The sequence below is a fragment of the Sciurus vulgaris genome (genome assembly GCF_902686455.1).
Source record: "Sciurus vulgaris genome assembly, chromosome: 17".
Lineage (NCBI taxonomy): Eukaryota > Metazoa > Chordata > Mammalia > Rodentia > Sciuridae > Sciurus > Sciurus vulgaris.
The window spans coordinates 18,427,153-18,454,592 of NC_136478.1; the positions used below are offsets into that span (position 1 = coordinate 18,427,153).

A 27,440-nucleotide genomic window follows, 5' to 3' on the forward strand; every position below is an offset into this window, starting at 1 on the left:
TCAACCCGAACATTCAAACTCAGGTGTGCCTGAACCCAAAGTCTGTGCTCTTGAAAACTGTTATTGCAGAGCTATGTTTGCCACATGCATGTCCTCTTAGACTTTATTCTAATGGCAAAGGAGAGCTTGGGATGATCTTCAGCAAGCACTCCTTCCCATTTGGCCAGGATTTGGGGAAAGCAGGAAGAGTGGAGGCCAGGAGTCTTGTTACTGCATCCAGATGAGGGATAGAAGCAGAGATCTCATTTAGAAATAGCCCGAGGTGTCCATGTACATGCCAGGGCCGAGGTCAGAGGCAATTGGGTGCTTGTGGGCTCTAGCACATCATACACATGGCACGGGAAACCTGAAGGTTGCCATCTCACCTTTGAGTGCCCTAGGTGTGAACTGAAACCGCCCATTTTCTAGGCTGAGCACCTAGAAATCAGGCCCTTTGGTTACCGTGGAGAAGAAGACAGTAAGACACAAGAAGCTAGGAGTATCATTTGGGTTTTCAAACTGTCTGGCACCTCTGAATTCTTTTCCTGTCTCCGGGATTAAAGGCAGATGTTTGGGGACTGGGGTCCTTAGAGGTGGGAAACTGAGTTCGTGCTCTGCAGTGTTTTCTAGACCAGCCTCAGGGGAAAAGCAAGCCCCAGCTGAGAGCACTTAGGGGAAGTACTTGGCCGACTCTGGGTGAGATCTGTCTTGGATCCTCCAGTTGAGACTTTGAGGATTAATAAACCTCTTTCACATTTATTGTGTGTTTGCTGCATGCCAGCATGTTTGTGCTTAGCTTGCTTGTACTTTATTTATTTTCCATGCAAACATCATATCTCTGAAGCAGGTACTATCATTAGCTTCTTCCTAAACATAGGAGATAAGCTCAGAGAAGTTAAATGACATGCCCTAGGTCACCCAGTCATCTAGACCCTATTCTCCTAACCACCGGGCTTCACTGCCCCTGTGATGGCATTATTTAGTGAATGACACCCAGGTGAAAGACTGTCAACCTTTCTTTATTTGCTTCTGGATTAGAAACATGTTTCTCCAAGGCAGAATTAAGGCAACTTGATTGTTAAAATTAATTCCAAAACTTGCTTCCTTACAGAGTCCATCACCCCTGATTCAGGCCTTTTCTTGGCAGAACAACTGCAAAAGATACAAAAATTAGTTGCTGTTGGCTGACTGGTGTCATTTATTTGCATATACATAATTCAACCCCACCCCTGGTGGCTAATACCCCCCCTGGGGAAGCTGAGGCTGTTTTCTGATTGCTGGTGGGGAGGCTTGTGTGTGTTGTTTTTTAAAAATAAACTGAAACCAGATGGATAGGGTTTTGTTCACAGTCTTGCCTCCAATTTTCTCCAGCGAATTCCTTGAAAAGGCAACCACCTATGAACGGTGCCTGTTCTCCACGGAGGTCCCTCACCGCTGGTATGCAAATAGCCAGTGGGGTTGGTATTTCTAAAAGTAAAAACAAAAGGGAGAGGAGAAGAACTTTGCGGCCCCAGGGCTTTCCAGAATACGGGTCATCTTCTGGTGGAGCCCCAGTTTTAGGTCTGCCCTCACTCTCTTTCCCTCTCCCTTGGGTTTAGGTTGGGCTGAGGAGGTAGCAGTCTTGGACTACGCTTGAGTCAGAATCACCTGGACCAACCACCCAATACACTCCATTTGTGGCACTAAATGTTGCCATGAGACCCCAGATCTGTGGATGGGTTGATTTTTGACTTCAGAAGTTATCTCCCCTGAAAGCGACCCATAGCCAGTCATACTTCCATCCTGGAAAGGGCCGACACTCAAATTGATTATTGAAATATTTTTAACCAATGGCCAATTTCAGAGTTTTGTAATGCCTGGGAGCCCCGTTAAGTCATTCTTTATTCAGGAAGAAGAGGCAAGGGTGTGCCCATCCCTGTGCTAAAGAAAGTGAATTGGGCATTGTCATAGTGAGGTAGGACCCAGTCCCCAGGCAGGGGAGAACACTTCCCAGCACTGACCTTCATTCCTAGCTCAGAACACTGTTCTTTTGGATTCTGAGATTTTTCAGAGAATTGTGTCAGGTTGCATAAGGTTTTGAGATATGAACACTCAAAGAAAATTCCACTGGGAGCAGGTCTGAGAGGCTCCAGGCACAGAATGTGCTTTCAAGTGTTCAAGGAAAAATTCAGGTGTCTCAGCCCTCCACAATTTCTGAAGTAAAGTAAGTGAGAGTAGCCAACAACTTTGCATGCATGTACCATTCCCCATAGAAATGAGCAAGCAAAAAGATAGATTTCATGTTGAAAGAAAATCCCCCCCGCTGGGAGCCCTGCAGGGCCCAGCGGAGGTCATTTTCAGAGTGGGCAGCTTGGACAAGGCTGGTTGAAATGGAAATCCTTAGCAGGCTAGGACCTCTCTGTCTCTCTTTTCCTTTCTGCATCTTAGGTAACACAGTCTTCTAAGAAACATAAAATGAAAACTGAATTACTGGCAGAGAAGCCTTAAACTCTTTGGTTCCTAGGACTCTGAGGATACATTTTCCACACACAATGATTTTTATTTCATTTGCCTCAGAGGAGTGGCCCTCCAGCAGCTGTGTTGCATAAGGTGCTGGTTCTAAAGACCTTGTCCCTAACTGGAGACACAGAGTAGGTTTAATCTAGGTCTGAGAAGAGTTCTGGAAGGGTGACGTTGTATTCCAAGTCACACTGGTTATAATCAACAGGAGAGCAGCCACAGACTTCTCACCAAGGAAGCAGAGTGGAATATTTTAAATACCAAACAGCACTTTTTGCTTAAAGCACAAAGCGGTCATAAAAACCACTTTAACAAGGGAAAATTAATGGAAGGAAGATGTCTTGAATGTAGGGGGGGAAAAGGCTTTACAAGGGATGTGGAAAAATATATTTACTATGTTGAAGGGATAGTATAGGAAAGCCCCTTTTTTTTCTTTTCCTTTCAGTGCTAGGGATGGAACCCACGGCCTCACACATGCTCTCACTGACTTAAATCCTCAGTCCAGAAAAGTAATTTTTTTTTTTTGTTACTGGGATGGAACCCAGAGGCTCTCTACCTCTGAGCTACACCTCCAGCCCTTAAAAAATTATTTTTGAGACACAGTCTTACTAAATAAATTCGTTGAAACTGACTTTGAACTTGACATTCTTCTGCTTAGCCGCCCAAGTAGCTGGAATTACAGGTGTGTATCACTACTCCTAGCTCCAGGAAAGTCAATTTTACACAAAATAATTCAACAAGTGACTATTTACCAAAGACGTCACAGAAGAATTCCTATAAGGCATACTATTCTTTCATTTGTTCTTTCCTTCCGTCCTTCAACATGCATTCATTGAGTGCTTACTGTATTCAACAGGAATTTATTGAGTGCTCTTTTAGGAAAGTAGTAGTGAGTAGGACAAACATCATCTCTCCCCTGTGAACCCTCTGGCTGACTGGAAGAATAGCCCTGAATTAGATCATTACACTGTGGAGAAGCCACAGACAGAGGAACTGGAAAGGAGAACCTTTTGGTCTGTGGGAGTGAGAGCCTCTGCTATTCTGGAGTAAGAGAAAGCAGTCCTGGAGGAAGCAGTGTTTCAGGTAGTGTGAGCACCAAGTGCAGGTTCTGCTGGCTCAGACCAGGGTGGTATGAGCCAGCTCACCTAGGAGTCTCCTCTGGCAGTTCCCACAGTCATGAGAGCCAGCCTAGAATGGAGGGAGCCCAGTTCTTCCAGGAAAGGAAGGGCAGCCAGAGAGGTCACAGAGATCAGCCAGAGTAAGGAGGCAGGCGAGGCTGTGGTGGCTTTGATTCTAATTTCATGGTATATGGGATTACCTTGCTGAGCATGATGGCACATGCTTATAATCCCAACTATCTGAGAGCAGAGGCAATAGGAGGATCACAAATTCAAGGCCAACCTCTGTGACCTACTGAGATCCTATTTCCAAAAAGAAAAAGATCTGGGGATGTAGCTCAGTGGTATAGTGTGCCTGGGGAGCAGGGAGAGCTGAGGGTTGTAATCAGGAAGTAAAATAATTAGCCTGGCTTTGTTTTTTCCCAAAGCCACCATAGCCTGTGAAGAGGATGGACTGGTGGGAGTGGGGATGGGAGCAATAATTCCCCAGTGGATGCAGGAAGACTGTTGTTCTGACCAAGCAACGGATGCTGGTGGCCATATGGAGAAGCCAAGTTGATGGGCTGACTCATCCAGGGCCCATTGAAGAGGACACTGTGACCCAGACAAAGCAGACCCAGAGAGCAAGAGTTCTGGTTTCCCACCTCCCACCGAGGCTAATTTGATAATTAAATTTAATTGCATTCATGGATGAAATGGACAGCATCAGTAAATGGACAAAGAACGTTCAGATTATACACCAATGACTACTCCCTCTCTGTGTGCTTTATCTGCATGGTCAATTCAGTCTGCATTGAAGCCCTGTGCAGCAGCTATTGGTACCCCTACTTTACATACAAGCAAATTAAGATTCAGAGAGGTTGAAAGATTTGTCTAGGGTCACCATCTGGTTGGTGACTGTCAGAGCTGGGATTGAAATGGGTAATCACCCATCTGCCCTGGGATAGGTGAAAAGTCTCAGGAATCCTGCCAGTGCACTGATTTTGATTGAGGACCTATTGCTGGCTCAGGTCCAGGGTAGAATGAGCCAGCTCTGCCTGCCCAGGAGTCTCCTCTGGTAGTTCCCAGGAGTCATGTAAGCCAACTCTCAGTCTTCTCATTTGCGTGCATTCCAGCCATAAAAACACAGTTGGCCTTTATCTCCAGTGACTGGGGCTTGTCTATCCTGGGCAGACCTGTCCTGCTAGTCAGAGGCAACAGCTCTGGGCAGGAACAAGCCCAAGGGACTAACTTCTGTACCAGAAAAATGTGTCACGTTTTCATAGAAATTGCCCCCTCCCCCAGGGTAGTGAGGAGAGAAGCTGGGACAACACTCCCAGTAAAGGGAAACCTGTGGGAAAAGGCCCGAGGGTAAAGCAAACACAGCTGGTTCCAGTAGCTGAGGTCATCACAGAGGACAGAAGTGGGCTACACGGACCATGGAGGACAGAAACTCTCTGAGCAAGGCCTGCGAAGCCATGCTTCAGCCTTTCCAGTGATCCTAAAGGCAAAGGGAGCCCTGGAGGTATCAAACAGGACTGACTGATGGGGTGATGTTTTTGCTTTAGGAAGAGTTCTGTGGCACCCGCCTACCTGGGAGCAGGCAGCCTATAGTATTCCTCAGTCAGTGATGCCATGGACAGGGTCACCTTCTGGATTGGAGACCTCATGATGTTGATAAAATCAGAGAGAACATGATGGAACTCCCAGTGCCTTTAGACAGCAGACTCAGGGGAAAGGGATCTTCTGAGGGACTGGCCTGCCATCACTCAGAGGGATATGAGGGGAATCTGAGCTGTTGCTTGGATTTTTTTTTTTTTTTTTTTTTTTTGCTGTTGTTGTTTCAAATGAAAACAACTGTAATTGGTTATATGTAGGTTCACTTACTCCTAGTTGAAACTTAGCGTAGCCAGAAGTGGTGGTGCATGTCTGTCATCCCAGTTACTTGGGAGGCTGAGACAGGGGGATTGCAAATTCAAGACCAGCCTCAGCAACTTAGTGAAACCCTGTCTTGAAATAAAATTTAAAAATGGAGCTGGGGCCAGATACCATCAATAGCTGAATGGATTAAGAAAATGTGGTATATATACACAATGGGGTTTTACTCAGCCATAAAGAAGAATGAAATTAAGGCATTTGCTGGTAAATGGAAGGAACTGGAGAACATCTTGCTAAGTGAAATAAGCCAAACTCAGGAAATAAAGGGTTGAAAGTCTTCTCATATGCAGAGCAAAATAAGGAAAATAAGGTGATGGGGGAGGGTGTTCAGATATCATAAAGTCATAGGGAAGATCAGTGGAGTAGAAGGAGATCAAGGGGTAGGGGGAGGAAGGACGGGAAAGGGGAGAAAATGTGAAATGAATTCAATAAAATTATATGTATATGTATGAATATGCCACAGCAAATTCCACATTTATGTATATCTATAAAGCAGCAGTAAAAAATAAAGAAATAGCCGGGTGTGGTGGCATATGCCTGTAATCCCAGTGGTTTAGGAAGGAGGTTGAGGCAGGGGGATCATGAGTTCAAAGCCAGCCTCAGAAACAGCGAGTTGCTAAGTGTCTCAGTGAGATCCTGTCTCTAAATAAAATACAAAATAGGGCTGGGTATGTGGCTCAGTGGTTGAGTGCCCCTGAGTTCAATCCTCAGTACCAAAAAACATAAAAAACAAAGAAATAAACAAGTGAAAGAAAGACTAGTAGAATAGAGGAAGGAGAATAGGGGGAGGGAGGAGGGGAAAGAAAGGGAAGAATAGGGGTGAGACTGAAATGGAATAAATCAAATTCCATGCATGTATGATTTTGTCAAAACAAACCTAACTATTATGTATAACTATAATGCATTAATAAAATAAATAAATGAAAATGGTACTGGAGATGTAGCTCAGTAGTAGAATGCCCCTGGGTTCAATCCCCAGTACCACAAAACAAGCAAACAAACAAACAAAAAAAAACCCCACTGTATTTGTTTCCCCTTGCTGCTGTAACAAATTACCACAAACATAATGCCTTAAGACAATACAAATTTTTTTTTTTTTTTTTTTTTTTTTTTTTTTTTTTTGGTACCTAGGATTGAACTCTGGGGCACTTAAACATTGAGCCACATCCCCAACCCTTTTTGTTTTCTTTCTTTTTTCTTTCTTTCTTTCTTTTTTTTTTTTTTTTTTTTTTTTTTGTGGTGCTGGGGATTGAACCCAGGGCCTTGTGCTTGTGAGGCAAGAACTCTACAAACTAAGCTATATTCCCAATCCACTCCAGTCCTTTTTTGTATTTTATTTAGAGACAGGGCTCACCGAGTTACTTAGGGCCTTACTAAGTAGCTGAGGTGGGCCTTGTCCTCGAGAGCTGCTGGGATTATAGGCATGCACCACCAAGCCTGGTTCAAATGTATTCTTATGCTTCTGGAGGTCAGAAGTTTGCAATGGGTCTCACTGAGCTAAAGCCAACATGATAGCAGGTTGCTTCCTTCTGGGGGCTATAAGGGAGCCCATTTCCATGCCTTTCCCAGCATCTAGAGGCCACCTGCATTCCTTGGCTCATGGCTCCTTCTTCATCTTCAAAGTGCCTTTACTATGCTGACCTCTGTTTCCATCATCACGTCTTTCTCCTACTCTTACCCCACAAGGGCCCTTGTGATTACCTTGAGCCTACTCAGATAATCCAGGGTCATCTCCTCCACTGAGATCCTTAACTTTATCTCACTGGTAAAAATCTCTTTCAACTTGTAAGGTAACATATCCACAGGTTCTTGGGATTAGGACATGGACATTTTGGGGAGGAGGCTGTTATTCAGACTAATACACACTTTAACAAATAAAGAAAAAGAAAGATCAGTCTGGCAGCTGGGAGGACAATGGACTGGAAATAGTTAGACTGATGTTAGGGTGACCAAACAGACAGTTGTGCAAAGGTCAGTAAAGAAGATGCTGGTTGTTTGTCTAGCTGGAGGTTTGTTAGGTTGGAGGGAAAGACTGGACACAAGACATGCTTCAGAGGAAGGACAGCCTATACTAGGGGGCTATCCAGGTTAGGTGGGCAAGAACTGGAAAGAGAGATGTGGGAAGATACCTGAGTATAGAGATGGGCTGGTGGGATACATGACAGTGCCCTTTGGAGGGCCCAAGGGGCAAAGCAGGTTAATGTCAAGGACAAAGAGGGCATCTAAGACACCCTTGGGACATCCAGGAGAGGTGCCATAGAGGTAGGTGGATCCAGGGTCTAGAGGGCTGTGATTCTTGCGTTCTTCTCCTTTTATGGGCATACATGGATTCACCCTCCCTCCATCCACACTGATTTCTGAGTTACTATCTCTGTTTGGTTCTAAGTTCTCCATTTCCAGATAAGAAACGAGGAGACATCTTGTTTCTGAAGCCAGGGTAACCTTGATATTTATTCCACATAGAGTTTGAAATTTTTTTGTTTTTGTTTTTGTTTTTCTGGTGCTGGAGGTTGAACCCAGGGGCACTTAACCACTGAGTTATATTTATTTAGAGAAAGTGTCTCACTAAGTTGCTTTAGGGCCTTGCTAAGTTGATGAGGCTGTCTTTGAACTTGAAATCCTCCTGCCTAAGCATCCCTAATGCTGGGATTACAGGCATGTACCACCATGCCCGCCTTTGAGTTTGAGTTTTATCAGAATTGAAAACATGAATTTAAATTATAGAGAGCTTAAGTCACTTGCATAAGAGCCCACAACTGGCTCATGACAGAGCAGAAAGAGTTATGTCACTTTTATTGCATGCTTGTGACTTACACATTTTAGAGATAGGAATGTTTTCTGTCCCTATCTGCCCATTCTGAGCAGATAGTCAACTAGCCCTACTCACCATTTTGGGGCCCTGGAGATATGGAAAAGATGACAGCAGACTCATCCTGTCTTTTTTTTTTTTTTTTTCCATCCTGTCTTTTGAGAAGGACTGAGCTCACAGGAAGATCTATTCTGAGTGTCCCTAAGGAGAAGGAGAGAGGGATCTTTCAGGCAGCCTAGCTCAGCAGGGGTTACCCTAGGCAAGGAGAGGGAAGAGAGTCTCAAACCCTGTTGTTTGTTCCCTAGCAGAGCCTAAACTTGAAAATCCTTGAAGACTGAGGCAATAGGGGTGTTCTCAGTACCAAAAAGAACCCACAACTGGAGGATTTTTGCTATAGAAAATCAAGATCCCCTAGGAATGAACTGGGAAAGCAGAGTCCAGTGAAGACCAAAATTGAATTTCCCATCAACTTGGAACATGGGGACTCCCAGAAGGATATATAATTTATTTGGGGGCAATAAAGAAATGAGATATTTTGCATTATTTATGTTAAGTTCTTATACTTGACACTGTATTATGGGGTGCCTGCACTTTCAGTAGTGCAGTTTATTTGTCTAGATCTATCTGCCCCTCAACTTGTAATCTCTTGAAGGGCAAGAATCTTGTGAGTGTTCCCCACACTATGGCCGGTGCCCAGCACATACTCATTAGAGTGCAGGTTGACTGGGGTCTTCCTGAGAGTGGTGGTCTCAAGGGGAGAAATTGGATAGGGGATGCATTTGGGACAAATCAGATAGACAAGTTGTGGATGGATGGTGGTGGTGGTGGTAAGTGGATTTTCTCCAAGGAAAGATTAGGGGGAAAATGCGGGTGCGGGGGTTAGGCAGGCTGGGGCGCCACGGGGTCCCTGGCAAGCCCCGCCCCGAGCCGGGGTACCGGCGCGAAGTGACGCAGCGCGGTTTGGCCGCTGTGGGGCGCCGTAGCCCGCGCTGTTGCCCGGGGAACGGGCCTAGCGCCGGACGAGAGAGGTCCAGCCCGCCTGGTCCTGCCAGGGCTCTACAGCCAGCCCGCCCGACTTGGAACCGGAGGAGTCGCCAGCCCGACCTCCATCCGGGATGGGGCCCCGCTCCGGGGCGTACTGCCTCCCGGTCCGGGGGACCGCATCTGCCGCGACCGTTTGAAGCCCGGCTGCCCCTGTGGAGGGTGGACGGCCAGGTCCCCGGCCGAACCACTGGCCTGACCTTGGCAGAGCCGATCTGGCACCGCTGCCACCACGCACAGGTGAGGAGCAGTCGCCGCGTTTCTCACTTCGGAGCCCGGCGTGAGCCACGGTGTTGCGCCGCTGCTGCTGCCTGGCCGGGCCCTGAGCTCACCTCCACCAGGAGCCCGCGGCCTGGGCTCCATGGACCCAGTAGAGCGCTGGGCATCTAGCGTTCATCAGGTCTGCAGATCATCATTGCGCGCTCACTGTGTGCCAGGCTCTCTGCCAGGAGCCGGGCCACGGAGGGCTCAGAACAGACGCAGCCTGTTTCCAGAACCCGCAGAGTATGAAGGAGGGGGTGGGGAGCAGGCGCCAGACACATGACTAAAGTGACTTTAGTCGGGTTAAGTGCTCTGAATATGAAACGGAGGCGGTGGTCAGGGTTGGTCTGTTTTAAAAGGTGACTTTTAAGTTAAGAACTGGAGGTTGGAAAGGAGCCAGCAATGTGAACAGGGGAAGGGTGTTTCTGGAAGAGGGTAAAGCAAATAAAAAGGTCTGGAGGCGTTGGAGTACTGTTTGGAACAGAAAGGACAAGGGGAGCCCTGAACTCCCGGGGTAGGGGTTTCAATTTTATTCTAGCAGTTTGAGGAAATCACTGAAGAATTTTGAAAAGGTCAAATTTTGAAAAGCTCACCTTAGTCTGACTGCTGTGGGGAAGTCAGTTGATGGCTATCCTAATTCTGCCAATCTAGCTATGCCTTCTAGAACTTACTGGGCCTCCTAGAACTCTCTGGGCCTCGGTGCCCCCTCTGTGCAAGGGGACGTTGTTCTGCATGTTATTCATGAGAGAGAAAGTAAGGGACCATACACATCTGAGACCAAAGAGTAGAGAGATCTATGAGAACAGTTGGAAATGATAGGACCTACCTAGTGTTTTGAGGGTTGAATTAAGTGAATTCCATCGAAGCACTTAAAGCCTGACCCAGAATAAGTGCCTCTAAATGTTCCTGATGGCTATTATTATCATTGAAACACTGTAGGAGAGCAATGATGGAGGCTTGGATTAGGGTGATGGCAGCAGGGAGGGTAAGAAGTGGCTTCACTTCCTTTACTGAAGGAGAGCTGGATTCATGCACAGATGAGGGGTGGTCCTTGCTTTTGTGGAACTGGTGGTTCACTGTGGGAGACCTGGTCTGTAAACAGACAATCAGAAATATGCAATAAAAGCAACAGTGGTGCTTAATTAGCCATTTTCCCCCCTTTGTTTGGTTTTTGTTTTTCTTACTTTGTCCTATCACAACTTTGTTCTTAATGACTGATCTTGGTGGGTGTTCCCCCAGGCCTGGCTTCTTCTATAGTCATATGAGTTGATTTCCTGGTTAAAATCAACAACCCTTGCCTCTCTTAAATGACCTTGTTTCTGTTCCCTGTTGCTCCCTCCTTTTTGTCCTCTTTCCTTCACTTCACTTGGATCCCAAACAGTTTGTAGTGGTTGCTGCGGGAGAATGGCACAGAAATGTTTGTACACATGTCAACTCAGAAATGATTGAGGTTTCAAGCTTTCCTTGCCATAGCAACTGACTTCAGCATATTGTTTATGAGAGAGAAAGTAAGGGCCCAGACACATCTGAGAGCAATGACTGGAGAGGTCTTTGAGAACAGCTTGAAGTTAAAATTTATTTTCTGGGAATTTTGCGATATACATCCCTTAGTCAAACTATTGATACTTCTCAGAATTTTAAGGCCAAAGATTTTTCTGGCACCTGTGGGGAATTTTAATAAGCAAAGTGCTTGCCCATAAAAGTCTTTTATATAACAACGTTTTGCACTGTAAAACAACGTGCACCATGAAACATTTTCTTTCCAACTTCCCTTTATGTGGTTAAAATTGGACTTTTGTACTCTGTTGTTAAATCTTCCCTATTAAAACACAGTTTTCTAAGTTTTTGTTTTTAAATGGGTATCTATTCTTGGTGAAAAATATTTCAAAAGTGGATCCTGGGAAAAAAATGAAAATTTGTTTAGAAATACCTGCAGAAAAATTTCTCACATAGAAACCATGAAGTCTCTAGGAGAAAAAAAAGATGCTCGGGACGAAACTTTCCTGCAGAGCATAACTTCTCCCTAGGTTGTGGAGGTCAAGCCGTGCTGAGCTGGCCTTTGGCTGAGGACTAGAACAGGGTCCTGCACAGCCACTCTGTTGTGCCACCTAGGGTCTGATTTCAGATTTGATAAGACATCTGACAGTGCTAGGAGGTTCTGTGGCTCTTCCTCAAAGTTCTGCAGCTGAGCAGCTCAGAATTGCTTTCAAGAGTAAGAAAGCACTTAACTAAAACAAGTACTCTTGTTACATGATTGTTAGGCAGGAATTCCTGGTCTGTTTGGCCTGGTACAAAGCTCTGTATTACACTAATATATTTGGTGCACACGGCAACCCAGTAGGGCTAGGAGGGGAAAAGGTGACATCCCTTAATTATTTATGATTTGACATAATAATAATAATTTGAAATAATAATTGTGTGTGTGTGTGTGTGTTGCTGGGGATCAAACTCAGGGCTTTGCATATGTTAAGCATGTACTCTACCACTGAATTACACCACTCAGTTCACTTGTTTTTAAAGCAGTAACTGCTCATGATAAAAAATTCAAACAGTATCAAGATATATACAATAAAAGGAAATCTCTGGGGCTCAAGTTGTAGGTCAGTGGTAGAGTGCTGGCCTAATGTGTGTGAGGCCCTGGGTTTGATCCTTAGCACCACATAAAAATAAATGAATAAAATAAAGGTATTATGCCCATCTACAACTAAATATATATATAAAACAAATCTTTGTCTCAGCCCCAGCCCTTGGGCTCCTAGATCTTCCCAAAGGCTGCCCTATATTTGGTTTCTTATATTCCCTTCCCAAGAGAATTTGAACTTATAGAAACATAAATGTCTCTTTGTCCCTTGGTTTTTATTGACTTGGTAGCTCATTCTGAAGCTGCACATCTTGCTTGTTCACTTAACTGTATATCAAAGATCATTTCGTCCTCTGCTTTTGATGTTGTGTAGCATTTCTTCGTGGGGATATGCCATAGTATTTTATACTTGTTTTTGTCCTTTAGTATTACAAACAACATTGCAATGAATCTTTGTGTCTTTTGCAAGTACATATATATATAAGATAAATACCTACACATGGAATGTCTGGGCCAAAGAGTATGTGTTCTCCATTTTGGTAGACAATGCCAAATTGTCTTTCAGCTACTCTTTTGAAAGATGAGTAAAGAAGAGACCCAAAGAGGTAGATCCATGAAATTTGCCTCTAGGTTTCTCCATCTATGAGCAGCAGTATAGGAAACAGAAAAAGACTCTATCTCCAGGCCTAGCCTTCTTCCCTGACTCCAACCTATCTCTCCCCATTGATGGCTCAGGTCCCTGAGCCCTCCAAGCTCCCACTTCAATCCTGTCACTCTCTTCTCTGACCCCAGAACCCCACCCTCTCAGTTCCTTGGCCTTTCCCGACAACTCCCTTTAGTAGTTGAATTCATTCTGAAGTCCTCAGACACATTGCAGAAATTGCAGATATTCAGGATTGGGACTTTGTGCCTTAGTTTAGGTTTTTGGGACAATGCCATGCATAAATTTCAGAACATTTCTTTCTTTTTTTTTTTTTTTTTGGGGGGGGGTGGTGCTGGGGATTGAACCCAGGGCCTTGTGCATGCGAGGCAAGCACTCTATCAGCTGAGCTATATCTCCAGCCCATGGCTAGCTCTTTTAATCAAAATCTTAAGCTGGACACAGTGGCCACACCTGTAATCCCAGCAGCTTGGGAGGCTGAGGCAGGAGGATCACAAGTTTGAGGCCAACCTCAGCAATTTAGCAAGGCCCTAAGCAATTTAACGAGACCCTGTCTTAAGATTTAAAAACATAAAAAGGGCTGGGGATGTGGCTCACTGGTTAAGTGCTCCTGGGTTCAGTCCTTTGTACCAAAAAAAAGAAAAAAAAGTATAATCAAAATCTTGCTGGATGTTATGATGCACACCTGTAGTCCAACACCCACCAAATTAATCAAAATCTGTATGTGTGAGTCTGTGTGTGTGTGTGTACTGGGGATTGAACCAAGGGGCACTGTGCCACTGAGCTACATCCCAGCCCCTCTCCCCCTTTTTTAAAAATTTTGAAACAGGGTCTTGCTAAGTTAATGAGGCTAACCTCGAATTATGACCCTCCTGCCTCTGGTTCCTGAGTTTCTGGGATTACAAGTATGCTGTACCACACCCAGCTTTTAAAATTTTTTTTTTTTTATACTGGGGATTGAACCCAGGGGTACTTTACTACTGAACTACATCCCTGGTTTTATTTTTTTATTTTGAGACAGGATCTCACTAAGTTTCTGAGGCTGGCCTCGAACTTCTGATCCTTCTACTTCTATCTCCAGAGAGTCTCTGGGATTACAGGTGGGCATCACCAAGCTTGGCCATGCCCAGTGTATGTGTGTGTGCGTGGTGCTGGGGCCTCGTGCATGCTAGGCAAGTGCTTTACCAAAGTGCTACATCCCCAGCACTTTTCTTTGGTTGTTTTATTTTGAGACTGGTCTTGCTAATCCTCCTGCCTTAGCCTCCCGAGTAGCTAGGATTACAGGCAAGTACCATCATACCCAACTAATCAAAATCTTTTGGGCCAAAAGAATTTGAAGCCACCAACTAACTCTGTGAGAGAAAATGTCAGCTAAGAGTTGACTGCCCAGACTTTCAGGGCAGACAGCATGCCTCCTGATCAGCTTGGGTATCTATTCCTGAGTGCTGCTGCTGCCTTGAAGGAATTCTGCCCAACAGCAGTATCCTTCCTACGAAGTCTCAGATAAATGGTGCCTCTCTGGGCCAACAGTACCCTGATTTAGAGTCAAAACCTTGCCCAGGGATATTTATAGCAAGTCCCTGGCCTTAGACTGTGACTCCCCTTGCCTCAGAAGTTTGGGATTTAGCAACTTGAGAGGTGCCTCCAGCCACCTCTGGGCAGTGGGGACATAATCACCACATTCCTGTTTCTCTTGGGAAATCATTCAGGGTACAGGGCTGTTCTGGTGTGGGGATGATAAATGGAAAGCCAGGTTTTAGATGTAAATTCATAGGTTCTCTTCATAGTAGTTGCCCTGATGATGGTGTCCCTGGAGAGTCAATGTGCAAGCCACAGAGATTTGCTCCAGAAGGGAATTGCCCAACTCAACTGTATTCACAGGTCTTGACCTGATGACCGTACAAAGATTTGCTTTTCTGGGGGCATTCTAAATAAAATCTTGCCAGCTCTTTGATCATCTTTATCTGGAGGTGACAATATTAAAATGAATTCATTGTAGTACTACTTATAACAGTGTATTCCTTGGAGTCACTGACTTAAGAATGCAACATCAACCAACCTCATCAATTCGGGCATAAGCCTTATAGACTATCAGATGCCACAGCCACAGTCTGGAGATAGGAAGATAAACAGGAGAACTATTTGAGGGTAATTATAACATCCACCATTTAGTGAACATTTCTGTGTCAGGAATTTGCTTACAGTATCACTGGTCTATATACCACCCTAGGGAGTATCCCTGCCCCATGCCCATTTTTCAGATGAGGAAACAGTTTTCTCAGTTAGCAAATGCAGACTCAAGAGCCAACCTAGATCTGTTTCTTCAAAGCCAAGATTCTTTTTTTTTCTTGAAGGTACAGTAAGTGACCAGAAGACTGTACTTGAATCCTTGAGAGAAACCTTAGGTCACTTCATTTAGCTTTGAGGTGAGAATCCTCTGAGGTCACTTCAGATACTGTCAAGCTTGACCTGCAGGATGCTGTGCACCTGGGGTGGGCTGAAGAGCAGAGCAATGGCCCTATGGAATGGGCTGCAGTAGGAGTTTGAAGGCAGGACAGATGGACCAGATAGTTTGGGTGGGGAAGGATTTCATACCACTTATCATCCTCACATTTCCTTTTATTTCAGATGTTTTCAAATCAGCGAACATTTACTGAGCATCTGCTATGTACAAGGTACAGTTCTGGGTATGTGGGGGAGGAGATGTGGGGAACAGAGGTGAATGAATCACAGCATGTTTGTGGCCTTTGAGGGATGTTGTTATATTGGGGACAGACACATGGGGATGGCAAAGTGTTCCAAATGGCATAGTGACAGTTCCAGTAAGAACTGAATATAATGACCCCGCACTCCGCTTCCTGGATGAGGGAATGCTTGCAGTGGAATCTGAAAATCAAGTTATATTTTGTTGGGCTGGTGTTCCAGGCAGACGTGCTGAGATGGGGTCTGCCATATCTTTTTGCTTAGTCAGATTCTGGACCAATGGGCAGGGGCTCCTGAAAAGAGTGTCCAGCTGCCAGGACTTCATCCCTGGCTCCTGGCCTTACCACCAAGAGCTCAGAGTTGCTTGTCTTCCCAGATGCAGTGCTGCCTGCCTCTGCTGGAGTCCCATCTTGGGTCCAGAAGATATCAGGGTGTGGGGGTCTTCTCTAAGATCAAGTCCATCCTTTCCTGTCCTGCATATTATCCTTGGACACCAGACCAGCTGTTGGGCTGCAGGGAAACAGAGCAGGGGTGGGACATTGCTGCCATCTGGTGGTCTGGCTCTGGCTAAGGCCTGGCCTATCCCAGTGCTCCCCCAAGTGAAGCAGAGTATTAGCCCACCTTTGTGTGTAAATCTACCCCAGGACCAGATTTACCTAGAGAAACACTGTCATTTCTGCTGCTAGAAGGAACCAGCAGAAATCTGCCCCTCTCTTGTGTGCTGGCTCTTCCCCAGCCAAGAAACCTTAGGCAGCCCTTCTGAGGCACAGGAGAAAGGTCCAGAGTTCCCAGTCTTGAAGGGATTCTGTGTCTACTGAGGGGCAGAGGCCACACCCCTATCTGTGCACCCCCACTCCCTCTTTCCCTTAGAGAGACTAAGGGAGCCCTCTCTGACACTTGCATTTGGACTTCAGAATGGAGGTGACTAATCCTAACAGAATCAGCATGTGTTCTCATGGCTCTGGCCCCAGACTGATATTGTTACCAGATGAGAACATATCTTATTGGGTTTCACTTTGATGGCTGTGGAGACAGAGCACTTTGAGTAATAGGCAGCCACACTGTGTCCTGAATAAACCCTGCACCTTTCTACCTTGTCTTGGTCAGGCTGGGACCAGATCTTGCTCTGGGTCTCTGGGATAGCCCTCTACTGTCACCCTCCCTGCACTGCCGGTGTCTGTTAGGCTAGGAACCCAGGTTCCCCTTTAGCCTGGACTCCCACCTCGGACGCCCTCTGGCTAATGCTCTACTCTTTTTCTCTCTGGAGATGAACATCTGCAACAAGCCTTCCAACAAGACAGCCCCTGAGAAGAGTGTGTGGACGGCACCTGCACAGGCCAGTGGACCTTCCCCAGAGCTGCACGGCCAGCGGTCCCGTCGGAATGGGTGGAGTTGGCCTCCTCACCCGCTCCAGATTGTGGCTTGGTTGCTGTACCTCTTCTTTGCTGTGATTGGCTTTGGAGTCCTTGTTCCTCTCCTGCCTCACCACTGGGTGCCTACTGGCTATGCTGTATCCTTAGGAAGGTGTGGGGCAGGTGCATGGAAGAGTGGGGGCACTGGATGGATGGAAAACAGAGGCCTGAAGCTGGATCCAGAGCCTCAAGAAGCACAGTGTGGGGCAGAGCAGGACAGGCCCAAATGTTTCCCTGCCCAGCTGTTTCCCAAGCCACACCTGACTCCTCCTCTGATAGGGCAAGTGGGTAGATCTAAAATACCTTAGAGCATTTAAACCCCTCAACAGAAGGGTCTTATCATCTGCAGTGCCACAGGAGCCATCAGAGAAGAGAGCATTAGAGCTTCTTCAGATTGATTGTACCCAGAGCTAAACAGATGGCAAATTGGGGAGTAATTATTCCATTTGTGAAAGAGTTTGTCATGGTAGAATTCTTTTATATAGTAAGTTTCCTGGTACATTTAAAATGTGATTTTATTTACAGACAGATTATTATGTTGTGCCCAGAATTTCTTACATGCTCACTGATTTTTGTAAATCAGACCCTTTTTAGGGTGAGAAATATGACAAGTGGTGACATAGAGATACTCTGAAAGATCTGGGAACAGTGACAATCAGGGACTTGACTGGGCCTAGTGTGACTGCCCCAGCCCTGGCCACAACCCCCAGGAGTTGTAAGGCTGGGGACCTTTGTGTGCCCTGTTCAGGGAGCTCCCAGGGGATGTCCTGGTGTGTGCTAGAATGAAGAGTCCTGGGGGAAAGAAGAGCAGAGCAAACTTGAGAGCCAGGAGCATAGTCAGTGGCCAAGTATGATCCCAGCTTAACCCCTTCAGGTCCACACATGACTGAGCAGCTTCCTCTGTCTTGTGGGGAGAATTGTCCTTACTTCCTGCAGGTGGGTGGGGACGAGGAACACATTAGGATGTGTGTGAACACCAGAAGGCATGAGCCATTAAGTGGAGCATGTACTCTTGGGAGACCGCAGAGCCCTTTGCTGGTGAGTGACAAGGGCAGGTGAATGAAGAGGACTCCAGAAAAGATTGTCAGCCTCAGATACCAGCAGTGTCATTGGGGTCTTCCTGGTTCACTAGAGCTCAAGTTCCTCAGCTGTATGAATGGAAAGCTGAACCTTCCTTGAGGCGATCAACATGCATTAGTGCAGTTAGGTTGAAGGCTTTGTGGGACATTCCTCCTGAGGTCTAGAGTGGACACATCTCTCACTCAGGATTACCTGACTTTCTGCCATCAGGGTACCTGGGAAACCAGGTGAATAACCATGGTTTGGAGTGAGTAGAATCAAAATAACAGTAAACAAACTAACTAAAATTTATTGAGCAATTACAGGTGTCACCTACTTTACCTGGGTCATCTTCTTTAATCCTCATAATAATCCTGTAAGGAAGGTATTCTCCCCATTTTACTAATGAAGAACTGGGGCTCAGAGAGAATAAGTGACTTCCTGAGGCCACTGATACCCAGTGAGGCCAGAAGGACTGCTCAGGCAGCCTGACTGAGGAATGGAATTGTTTGAGGGTTTGGTCTTACCCACATTCACTGTCCATCCACTTTGGGTTATGTGGAGGCTCCCAGAGTCACCTGGTTAGGCTCCCTGACCAGGGCTGCATGGCTCTCCTTCCTTCTATCAAAGTCTCCTTCTTTTTTTTTTTTTTCCAAATGTGTGTGTGTGTGTGTGTGTGTGTGTGTGTGTGTGTGTGTGTGTGTCCCTTCCCTTCCCTTCCCTTCCCTTCCCTTCCCTTCCCTTCCCTTCCCTTCCCTTCCCTTCCCTTCCCTTCCCTTCCCTTCCCTTCCCTTCGAGGGCTCTGTTGTCCATTCCTCTCCATGTCTCAACTGAGACCATACTTCCTCAGGGAAGCCTTCCAGACTCTTTCAGACTACATAGGGTCACTCCATTACAAACACATACCCCTGTGAACTGTCTTCATTTAATTAGCCTGCTATTTGATTAATATCTGCATTTCCCACTGGACTGTAGGCTCCTTGGGGCTGGGAATCAAGTCTGTTTAGTCCCTGCCATATTCCTTAGTGCCTGCATAAAGACCTCGGTAAACAGTTGAATGAATGAATCAGAAGGTGGGCAGGAGAAGTGCTGGAGCAGGCAGGAAGCTAAATGTTTGCCCACATTGAGTGTTTAAGAGGCTTAAATGGTGAGATACTGTGGTTGGTGGAACTGGAGAGGTCTGAGAGGAGCCAGAGCAAAAGCGACCTTTGCCCTGATCTGAGGCATGAACTTCATCTGGAGAACCCTTGAGAGCAGAGGGCCTAAGGTTTAAGCTTTGAAAAACTCATCATGTGACCATATGAAGGGAATGCTGAAGGAAACACAGACAGGAGGGGCGGAGTCAGGAGGCTCTTGAGTGACCCAGGCAAGCGGTGAAGACCTGACCCTGCCTGATCCCTGAGCAGATTCTTTTAACCCTTAGTTACTCATGAGGAGTAGTCCAAAGATGCCAGGCAGTGGCCATAGGGATAGAGGTCAGTGGTAGCAATGGGTTGTCCAGCTGTGGTATAGCACATTAGGGTGGAGCTTGGCATTTGGCTACTGGGAGGGAGAGGAAAGGAATTTGGACAGCTGATGGGTGAAAGATGGAGGATGAATTATGATGAGTTTATATGATGGAGGGATGATAGTTATCTGGTTACCAAGAGAATGGATGAAGGGTCACAGGTGGGGAGATGGAAGAATGAAGGGTAGGTAGACGACTGTATGAATGGAATCTTATTGGTTAATTTTTACAATCAAACAAGTTGATGGCATATCATCTCCTGAATTTGGCTCAGTTACTGAGCAGATAGGTCCTAGCACAGATGTGTTTCAGCTCCAAGAGTTAATCGTGTTGCTCCTAGGCAGGCCCTGAACATGTCAGGCCATCCCAAACACTCATCCCAAGGCTCCAAGTGCCTGGTTCCCTTATCTGCAAGTGGTTCTTCACCTGGTCCTACTGCTTAAAGGGGATGGCTGCTTCCCTCTTGGAGCTGATTCCCTGTGAAAGCAAGATAAACAAGTTCAGGAATTAAATTTATTTATTTTTTGATCCCAGAATTGAACTCAGGGGCACTTAACCACTGAGCCACGTCCCAGCCCTTTTCATATTTTATTTAGAGAGAGGATCTTGCTCAGTTGCTGAGGCTGGCTTTGAACTTGAGATCCTCCTGCCTCAGCCTCCCTAGCTGCTGGGACTACAGACATGTGCCACTGACCCTGGCAGAACTTAAACTTTAGGTCCCTGGACCCTCAGACCTTCTTTCACTTCACCATCTGGAATCAAAAACCAGAAAATTGCCTGAAGTCGGATCAGCCAGGACCTACCAGGCCTAGAGTGGTAAGGCCAAGGCTCTGTGGTTAGGCCCCTGGGTGGCAACAGCAAGCAGTGGTCCCTCTCCTCCATTTGGGGCACTTGGGTATACTGAAGAGGGCTGATGAGGAGGTTCCTGGAAGGCTGGAGGCAGGAGGTATCATAGGAGGTCTCTGCATAAAGGTAGTTAGCATGGCAGTAAGAAGTTTTCTGGCCACAGGAGTGGGCAGGGCTTCTAGCCAGCAGAATATGGAGTGAGTCTTTAACCTGCTGGGCCAGTGCATGGGCGTCATCTTTGCTGGTCACCTTGTGGTACACCTGACTGCCGTCTCCATCGATCCAGCAGATGCCAATGTACGGGACAAGAGCTACGCAGGGCCCCTGCCCATCTTCAACCGCAGCCAACATGCACACGTCATCGAAGACCTGCACTGCAACCTGTGCGATGTGGACGTGTGAGTGCATGTGTGTGAATGTGAGTGTTGGGCCACAAGTGTGCCTGGGGCCTGCCAGTGGGGTTCAGGATGGAGCGGGGCATGCAAGGGCTTCACGTTCAGTCTGATGCCTCAGCCCCTTCATGTTTCCCACAGTCAAGAGTCTTGATGGAATGACTGAGAACTGGGTGCCTGGAAGGTGAGAAGAAGTGATTGAATAGATGAGGTGTTGCACTGCTGACAGTTCAAGTAGGAAACATTTGGCACTGTCACTACTACAAACATTTTTAACGACTAACTCACCAGTTACATCCCCTGCCTCAGGAGAGAGGAGAGTCAGTGCTTGAGTGCTCTGGGCCATGTGCTGTGTACAGCCCCCCTACCAGGTGTTTAGCAGCTTTCTCCCTTCACAGAGGCAAAAAGAACCTACCACTGAGAAAGCTGGGAAGTTGGTCTGAAGTCACATAGCTACTGAACAGCAGAGACCTGGCTGCCTGGTCACTGAGCAGATTCTGTAAACCCTTGGTTACTTGTGAGGAGTAACCCAAAGATGCCAAGAAACTTGCTCTAGTTCACAAGGCTAGTGAGGAGAGGAGTCAGAATGTGGAGCACCCATTCACCCTTGGTCCCAATACCTCTCTAGGGCCCATCCCTCCCCTTCCCTTCTGGGTCTTTCCAGTCTCCTAGTCTTAGGTGGGGGGTGAGGGATAGAGTATCACCCAAAGCAAGCTTCACATGTGAAATCTGAAGACTTCCACAGCCTGTTAAAAGTGGTCTGTTCATGGGAACAAGAAAGCCCACAGCATGAAGGTGCTGAGCACTTGGGCACTAGGCCATCCTGTCTTTCCTTACCAACCAGTCAGCACATGTTTCTTTGTGGCTGCTCTGGCAGTTGCCTTTCATTCCAGGCCCCCACTCTTCCACATTCCCTTAGGTCTTTTGCTGGTGCCTGCTGGGGATGGGACACTCCCACTTGCATCCTAATGTAGTCTCCCCTCATCTGACCCCTGCCACGAGCTCCCTTAATGCCCACCCAGATGGCAGCTTGCTCCTCTTCTTTTGGCTCCCTTTCTATTAGCCCACACATATTGAGGTTTAGAAGAATATCAGTATAAAAGCGCCCCCTGCAGTGTCAAGGAAACTGATCCAAAATGGAATTGTAAGGAAGAGCAATGCAGGCCCTAGGCCCAGCAGCCTGGACACTTATGTTCTGGACCGCATATCTGCATCTTCTGGCCTGGTGCATGGGTCCGTGCTTGGAAAAGAAACCCCTTTTCCATTCACAACTACTGTCACGTAGATGCGCCATCCCAGAGCAGGATCCCATAATGGAGCCCCTCCTTCCTGCTTCCCGGTGTGCAGAGCTTCGGGAGACCTCGCCTCTAGAAGTCTCACCCTGCAGTTCCACAAGGGGGAGCACGTGCTCCTCTGCCAGGCGGGTAATTGGGCTCCGAGCCTGGCGCTGGGGGTTATTACACCCACTGCTCTTGGGTGGGCCACGAAGGGCAAGGGCTGGATAGGGTCCCTCGACCATGTGGTGCCTTCTGCCTGCAGGAGTGCGCGCTCCAAACACTGCAGTGCTTGCAACAAATGCGTGTGCGGCTTCGACCACCACTGCAAGTGGCTCAACAACTGCGTGGGCGAGAGGAACTACCGGTGAGACACCCTGGGTCTGGGGGTGCGCCTGTCATTGTGAGCCCCAGGCCTTGCACCCTGCTTGTAAGAAGGGGTGGGATAGGGGGACCTGGGCTCCTCTTTGAGAGTGATGCTTCTAGGGTACTGGCTGGAACGTCTGAGGATGGGTTTGGGGTCTTTCACCTTGGGGCCTGGAGAAAGGTGGGAAGCCTGAAAAGAGGCCACATTTTCAGCTTTGCCCTGTAATTTTGGCTTCTGAGTAGTAGGGGCTGTGAGGGCCAAGAGGCCCTTACTAAGCTGGAGCCCCTGGGTGCTGATAGCTACCCATGGCTGGGCCAGACTCTTTCTACACAGTGTGGCATCTGCTTTACTGGGTGTCCTGCTCCTGGTGCTGGTGGCCACTTATGTTTTTGTGGAGTTCTTTGTCAACCCCATGCGGCTGCGTACCAACCGACACTTTGAAGGTCAGTTTGAGTTCCAGGCCCACATCCCCACCATCCCCTGGGGTTTTTTTGGTTACTGGTCCTAGACCTGATTGAGCACAGTCTACCTGTGCCTTGCAGTCCTGAAGAATCACACCGATGTGTGGTTTGTGTTCTTGCCTGCTGCCCCTGTGGAGACCCAGGCTCCTGCCATTCTGGCCCTGGCTGCCCTACTCATCCTTCTTGGCCTGCTCTCCACAGCCCTGCTTGGCCACCTGCTCTGCTTCCACATTTACCTCAGTAAGTGCTGTCTTACTTATCTGCCCTCACCTGCCTAGACTATAGACCCTTGAACTGTAGGGCCCTGAAATCAGGCCCCTCACCAGTGCTGGCTCCCCCACCTGGTTCTACCCAACAGCTTAGGCTAGATGGGGACAGAGGTTTCAGTGAGGGATTGGGTGCCTTCCCTCTCCATTCTGAGCTCTAGGGTCTCCTTTCCACTGCTGAACCCTCTCCTCTCCAGTGTGGCACAAGCTCACCACCTATGAGTACATCGTGCAGCACCGCCCACCACAGGAGGCAAAAGGGGCCCACAGGAAGCTTGAGTCGTGTCACCCCAAGATGCGACCAATTCAGGTATAGAGATGGCCTAGAGGGCTGAGGGGTTTGGAGATGGGCCTGGGTGAGTGGGGGCTGGACTGTGCAGTGAGAGCCAATGAGTAGACAGAGCAAGGCAATTCTGTTTGCCTGGAACAGTAGTCAGAATATGGGGTGCTGGGACAGAAGGGCCCATCTTGTACTAGGTACAAACATGCCACCAGTACAACCAGAGAGAACCCTGCAGGTCTGTGGCCCCATGTGAGCACCTGTCCAGGCTCCAGGCATGTGCTGCAGAGAGCAGAATATGGAGCCTGGATGCAGGCAGGTCAGGGCTACAGAAGAGAGAGGGATAGACCAATGACTGGGTCAGCAGCTGGGTGGCAAGGATGGATCCATCAGTTCTTTCCATCTGTGATCTTGAGCCCTCATACCCGTTACTCTATTTTATCCTTTGAACAGCCCAGGAGACAGGTACTGTCACCAACCTTTGTTGCAAATGAGCACACTGAGGCCTAGAAAGGTTAAACAGAAGCTGGGGCTGGGAAGAGTTAAGGCCTCTGCACACTGAAGCAGGAACCCTTCAGCCCAGGCTCCAGCCTGGCCAGCCCAGCCAGCCTGCTGCTGCTGAGCCTATCACCATTCCCACGCCCATGGTTTCCTGAGGTCAGCAGCTGGGGGTGGAGGTGGTCCAGTCTTCAGAGCCCTGAGGGACTGGGAAGGAAGGGGGCCCAGGCAGGCTTTACTGGGAAGGCTGAGCCCTGGATCCCCAATTCTCATGGCAACTGGACACAAACACAGGCTGGTGGGCGGGTTGGAAGAGCACTTGGGACCCACCTCCTTTGTTCTCATTGCTGGGGCTGAACTCTGCCCGTGGGACAGGATGGAGAAGTCCTGGCAGTTAGTGGAGACCCCCTACATATCATTGTATGCTTGCCCTGGTGCTGGGTGCTGACTTGGTAAACACAGTTGCAGCTATTCTGAGGAGTGGGCATCATCCACATGCCCACATCACATAGGAGACAGCCTCAGAGAGGCCAGCAAGAAACTTCTCAAAGCTTGTGGCAGTGCCCATTGAGGGAGGGCTGCTCCTGGGTGCTCAGAATCCACAGCCCTTTACCTTCACCCTGCTTAGGCTTTGGGACCAAACGTGGCAACACAAGGACACCTAATTTCTGTACTGTTCATCTGTAAAGAAGTTGAGGGAGCATGTCCCTTCTTACAGAAGAGAGCTGAGGTGTTATGGTACCATTTGGGAATATGCAAATGGTTCACGGTTTCTGAGAGAGCATCCTGAGGGACAGCTGTGAGGAGAGGAGGGAGATTTCAGTGGAGAATCCCTGGTGACACTTTCAGATTATCCTGTTGGGTAGGCCCTGACTCCTGTCCCATCCCATCCCAGGGGCCCTAGGGCAGGCTTTGCCCCTCTCTGCTGGGCCCTGGAAGGGTGCTGAGTTCACACTGGAGGAGGGAAAAGATATTGGGGAAGTAGGATGAGGTGACACACACCTTTAATCCCAGTTACCCTGGGGGCTAAAGCAGGAGGAGTGGGTTCCAGGTCAACCTGGACAACTTGGGGAGACCCCTTCTCAAGATACCAAACAATTGGAGAAGGATACCTTAAGACCCTAGTTCCTGTGACTGGCTTCTGACCCCTTACGCTGGACTCCTCTGATTAGTCAGGCACTTCCACACCTCTCCCCAAAGGGTCATCCTGGGCAGCAGTTGGGTGCAGCGCTTGCCTTGGGCCTCCATCTTTGCACCTGTGCAACCAGCCGACTCCCGGCTTGGCTCTGTCTGCTGTCCCCCCAGATCGCCAGGGCTCCAGCAGGCAGTTTTCCCACCCCGACCCAGCAGGAATGCGGGAGGGGCCCCTCTCTGGAGCCGTTGCCCCTAAACATAAGCTTGTTTTAGAGACGGAGTTACAGTGTCTGCATTAGTCAGGATGCCTTGGTATCCATGGAAACGGCTGTGATCTGGTGACAGCTGTCCGGGTGCTCTTCTGCTGGCGGCCCTACCCCTGCCTTCATTCTTCACACCACGCCCTTCCTGGGCTAGCTTTTGTTTCCTTACCTGCAGCCCTTGCGGACGTAATTGGGGCGCGTGCTGCGTGCTGCGGTGTGGGCCTGCTGGCTCTGGTAACCTCAAGGCCCCTTCGATTTTGGAGGTTGCATCTGCCACCCCAGTGTAGTTGTGAGGACCGAAACTGGTGCTGGATGGGGGCTGTGGCACTGTGTACCACCTGCTGCCTTCCCTCTCCGGGTGGGGCCTTGGAGAACGCGCGCTCGCATGTCTCTTGCCAGCAGCCAGAACTGTGGAACTGCGGCTGGGACTCTGCAAGAGCAGCGTCCCCAGGACTCCCATCCGAGGGAGCTGGCCAGTCGCGCACACGACCTCGGTGCCCACAGTGGCCTGTGAACAGCTGCGTAGTCTCCCAGCCAGGGAAAGAATCAGCTCAGAGGCTGGAGCCCTGGGTGGGGCCAGGAACAGGAGGGGGCAGCTCTGAGCACCTCTTCCCTACCAGCCCCTTGGCTGAGAGGCTCTAGCCAGGCGTATTGGACCCATGAGACTGGAGCCTTCCTGGAGAAGGTGCAGTTTGACTAGATGAAGTGAGACCTGGAGATGATGTAAGATCCAGAAGCAGGGTCTCACTCTGCAGAGGGGTTTTCTAAGCATAGCTGGGAACCTGAAAAACCGCTGTATAGACTCCTGGGGTGAGGCCTGGGAACCCTCACAAAGGTCAGTGAGGGCTTCTGCTGTTGGGGACTGTGTGGGCTCAGGTTTTTGGAGTCCCTGGATCCACACCTGGCTTCCAGTCTCCCTGACATCCACCTTCCCCAGGAGATGGAGTTCTACGTGAGGACCTTCAGCCATGTACGTCCAGAGCCCCCTGGCCAGGCCAGGCCTGCGGCAATAGAAGCAAAGTGAGTGCCACCTGGGCATCTCCGGTTAGTATGGCAGGGCCATCAGAGGTGGGAGAAAGGGGTAGGCCAAGGCATAGATCTGGTTCTGGCCCAGCATAGCCTTGGATGGATGGGTACCCTTCTCTGCCCTTTGCTAGGAAGGGACCTCTACCTGGGAGGGATTTCAGGAGCAGTTCCCAGAAATTGCCCTTTTGCCTTCCTTCAGTCCCTCCAGGTTTCTTGCCACCAGAGGCCAAGTGGAACCTTCACAACCCTCCTCAGACACACTGACCCTGCCTCCCAGGATCCGACCCCAGGTAGGAGGGACTGGGCTTGGCACTTTTCCCAGGTGGAAGGACAAGGAAAAGAAGCCCCTACGCTGCTGCATGCTGCTGCTGCGTTTGGCAATGTGGAGTCTGGGGAAGCAGCCCTCAAACTTCCCTGTTTCTGCAGAAAAAGAGGAAGCGGCGCATGTACAAGGTACCGAGGTCTGGGATCTTGGACCGGGAGTCGCCGCTGCCCAGGCTTCGGGGTGAGTGCCCCACCCTGGGGTTCTGCTGCGGTGGGGGCGGGGCTCCGAGAGAAGGAAAGGCTGAGCCGAGAGCAGCAGCCCCTTAGTCTCATGCTCCTTTCCACTGTGCAGGGCTCAGGGCCCCAGGCCGCCACTCCAGTTCATCGACTGATTCCTCTGGTGCCAGCCCGGTGCACGCCGCTGGTCCTGCAGGCGCCTACCACTCGGCGTCAGCCGAGTCCGTGGACGAGATTCCAGTGGCTCAGACGCGCCTGGGCAGCGCCACCCTGGTCGCCCCTGGGAGCAGGGGCCGAGAGACTGGTCTGGCGCTGCAGGCTCGTGCGCCCGCCGTTTTCGTGAGCCCGAGCAGCGGCGAGCCCGGGACACCGGGAGGCCGGGAGGGAGGCCTGCCTTAGCCGCATCGAGAGGCAGGAGGGCCGAGAAGTAGCGGCTGGCCCTACTCTCTATGCAACACCCCACTTTCGCCGCACCGAGTGCACTTTAGGGGCCCCGACCGCCGACAGGATCGGCCTTGCTCCCCTACGACTCAGCAATATCAATCCCACCCGCCCCGAAGCTCCAATAAACTTTTTTATGCTTTT

General features: G+C 48.8%; 1 protein-coding gene and 1 long non-coding RNA gene across 5 annotated transcripts; one reads left to right on the top strand and one right to left on the bottom strand.

The window, feature by feature from the left end:
• Nucleotides 1-869: 869 nt before the first annotated feature.
• On the bottom strand, nt 870-13,553 carry LOC306648395. The gene is made up of 3 exons (XR_013760370.1): nt 9,696-13,553; nt 1,335-1,446; nt 870-1,131 (listed from the first exon to the last, which is right to left on the bottom strand). It is a non-coding gene; the product is annotated as an uncharacterized lncRNA (long non-coding RNA).
• Nucleotides 9,314-27,440, top strand: ZDHHC1 (zDHHC palmitoyltransferase 1). 4 transcript variants are annotated; one of them, XM_079118500.1, is made up of 13 exons: nt 9,314-9,603; nt 15,495-15,541; nt 16,837-17,079; nt 20,616-20,791; nt 22,133-22,209; nt 22,325-22,426; nt 22,726-22,869; nt 22,969-23,127; nt 23,351-23,463; nt 26,266-26,348; nt 26,554-26,644; nt 26,781-26,859; nt 26,971-27,440. In XM_079118500.1, exons 2-13 carry the CDS (start codon nt 15,533-15,535, stop codon nt 27,252-27,254), a joined length of 1,560 nt encoding a protein of 519 aa, XP_078974626.1. In that variant the 5' UTR covers nt 9,314-9,603; nt 15,495-15,532; the 3' UTR covers nt 27,255-27,440. The 4 variants fall into 4 exon arrangements, with proteins under 4 accessions (XP_078974626.1, XP_078974627.1, XP_078974628.1 ...); XM_079118501.1 differs by lacking the exon at nt 22,133-22,209 and having other exon boundaries at nt 22,745-22,869; XM_079118502.1 differs by lacking the exon at nt 26,266-26,348 and having other exon boundaries at nt 26,971-27,154.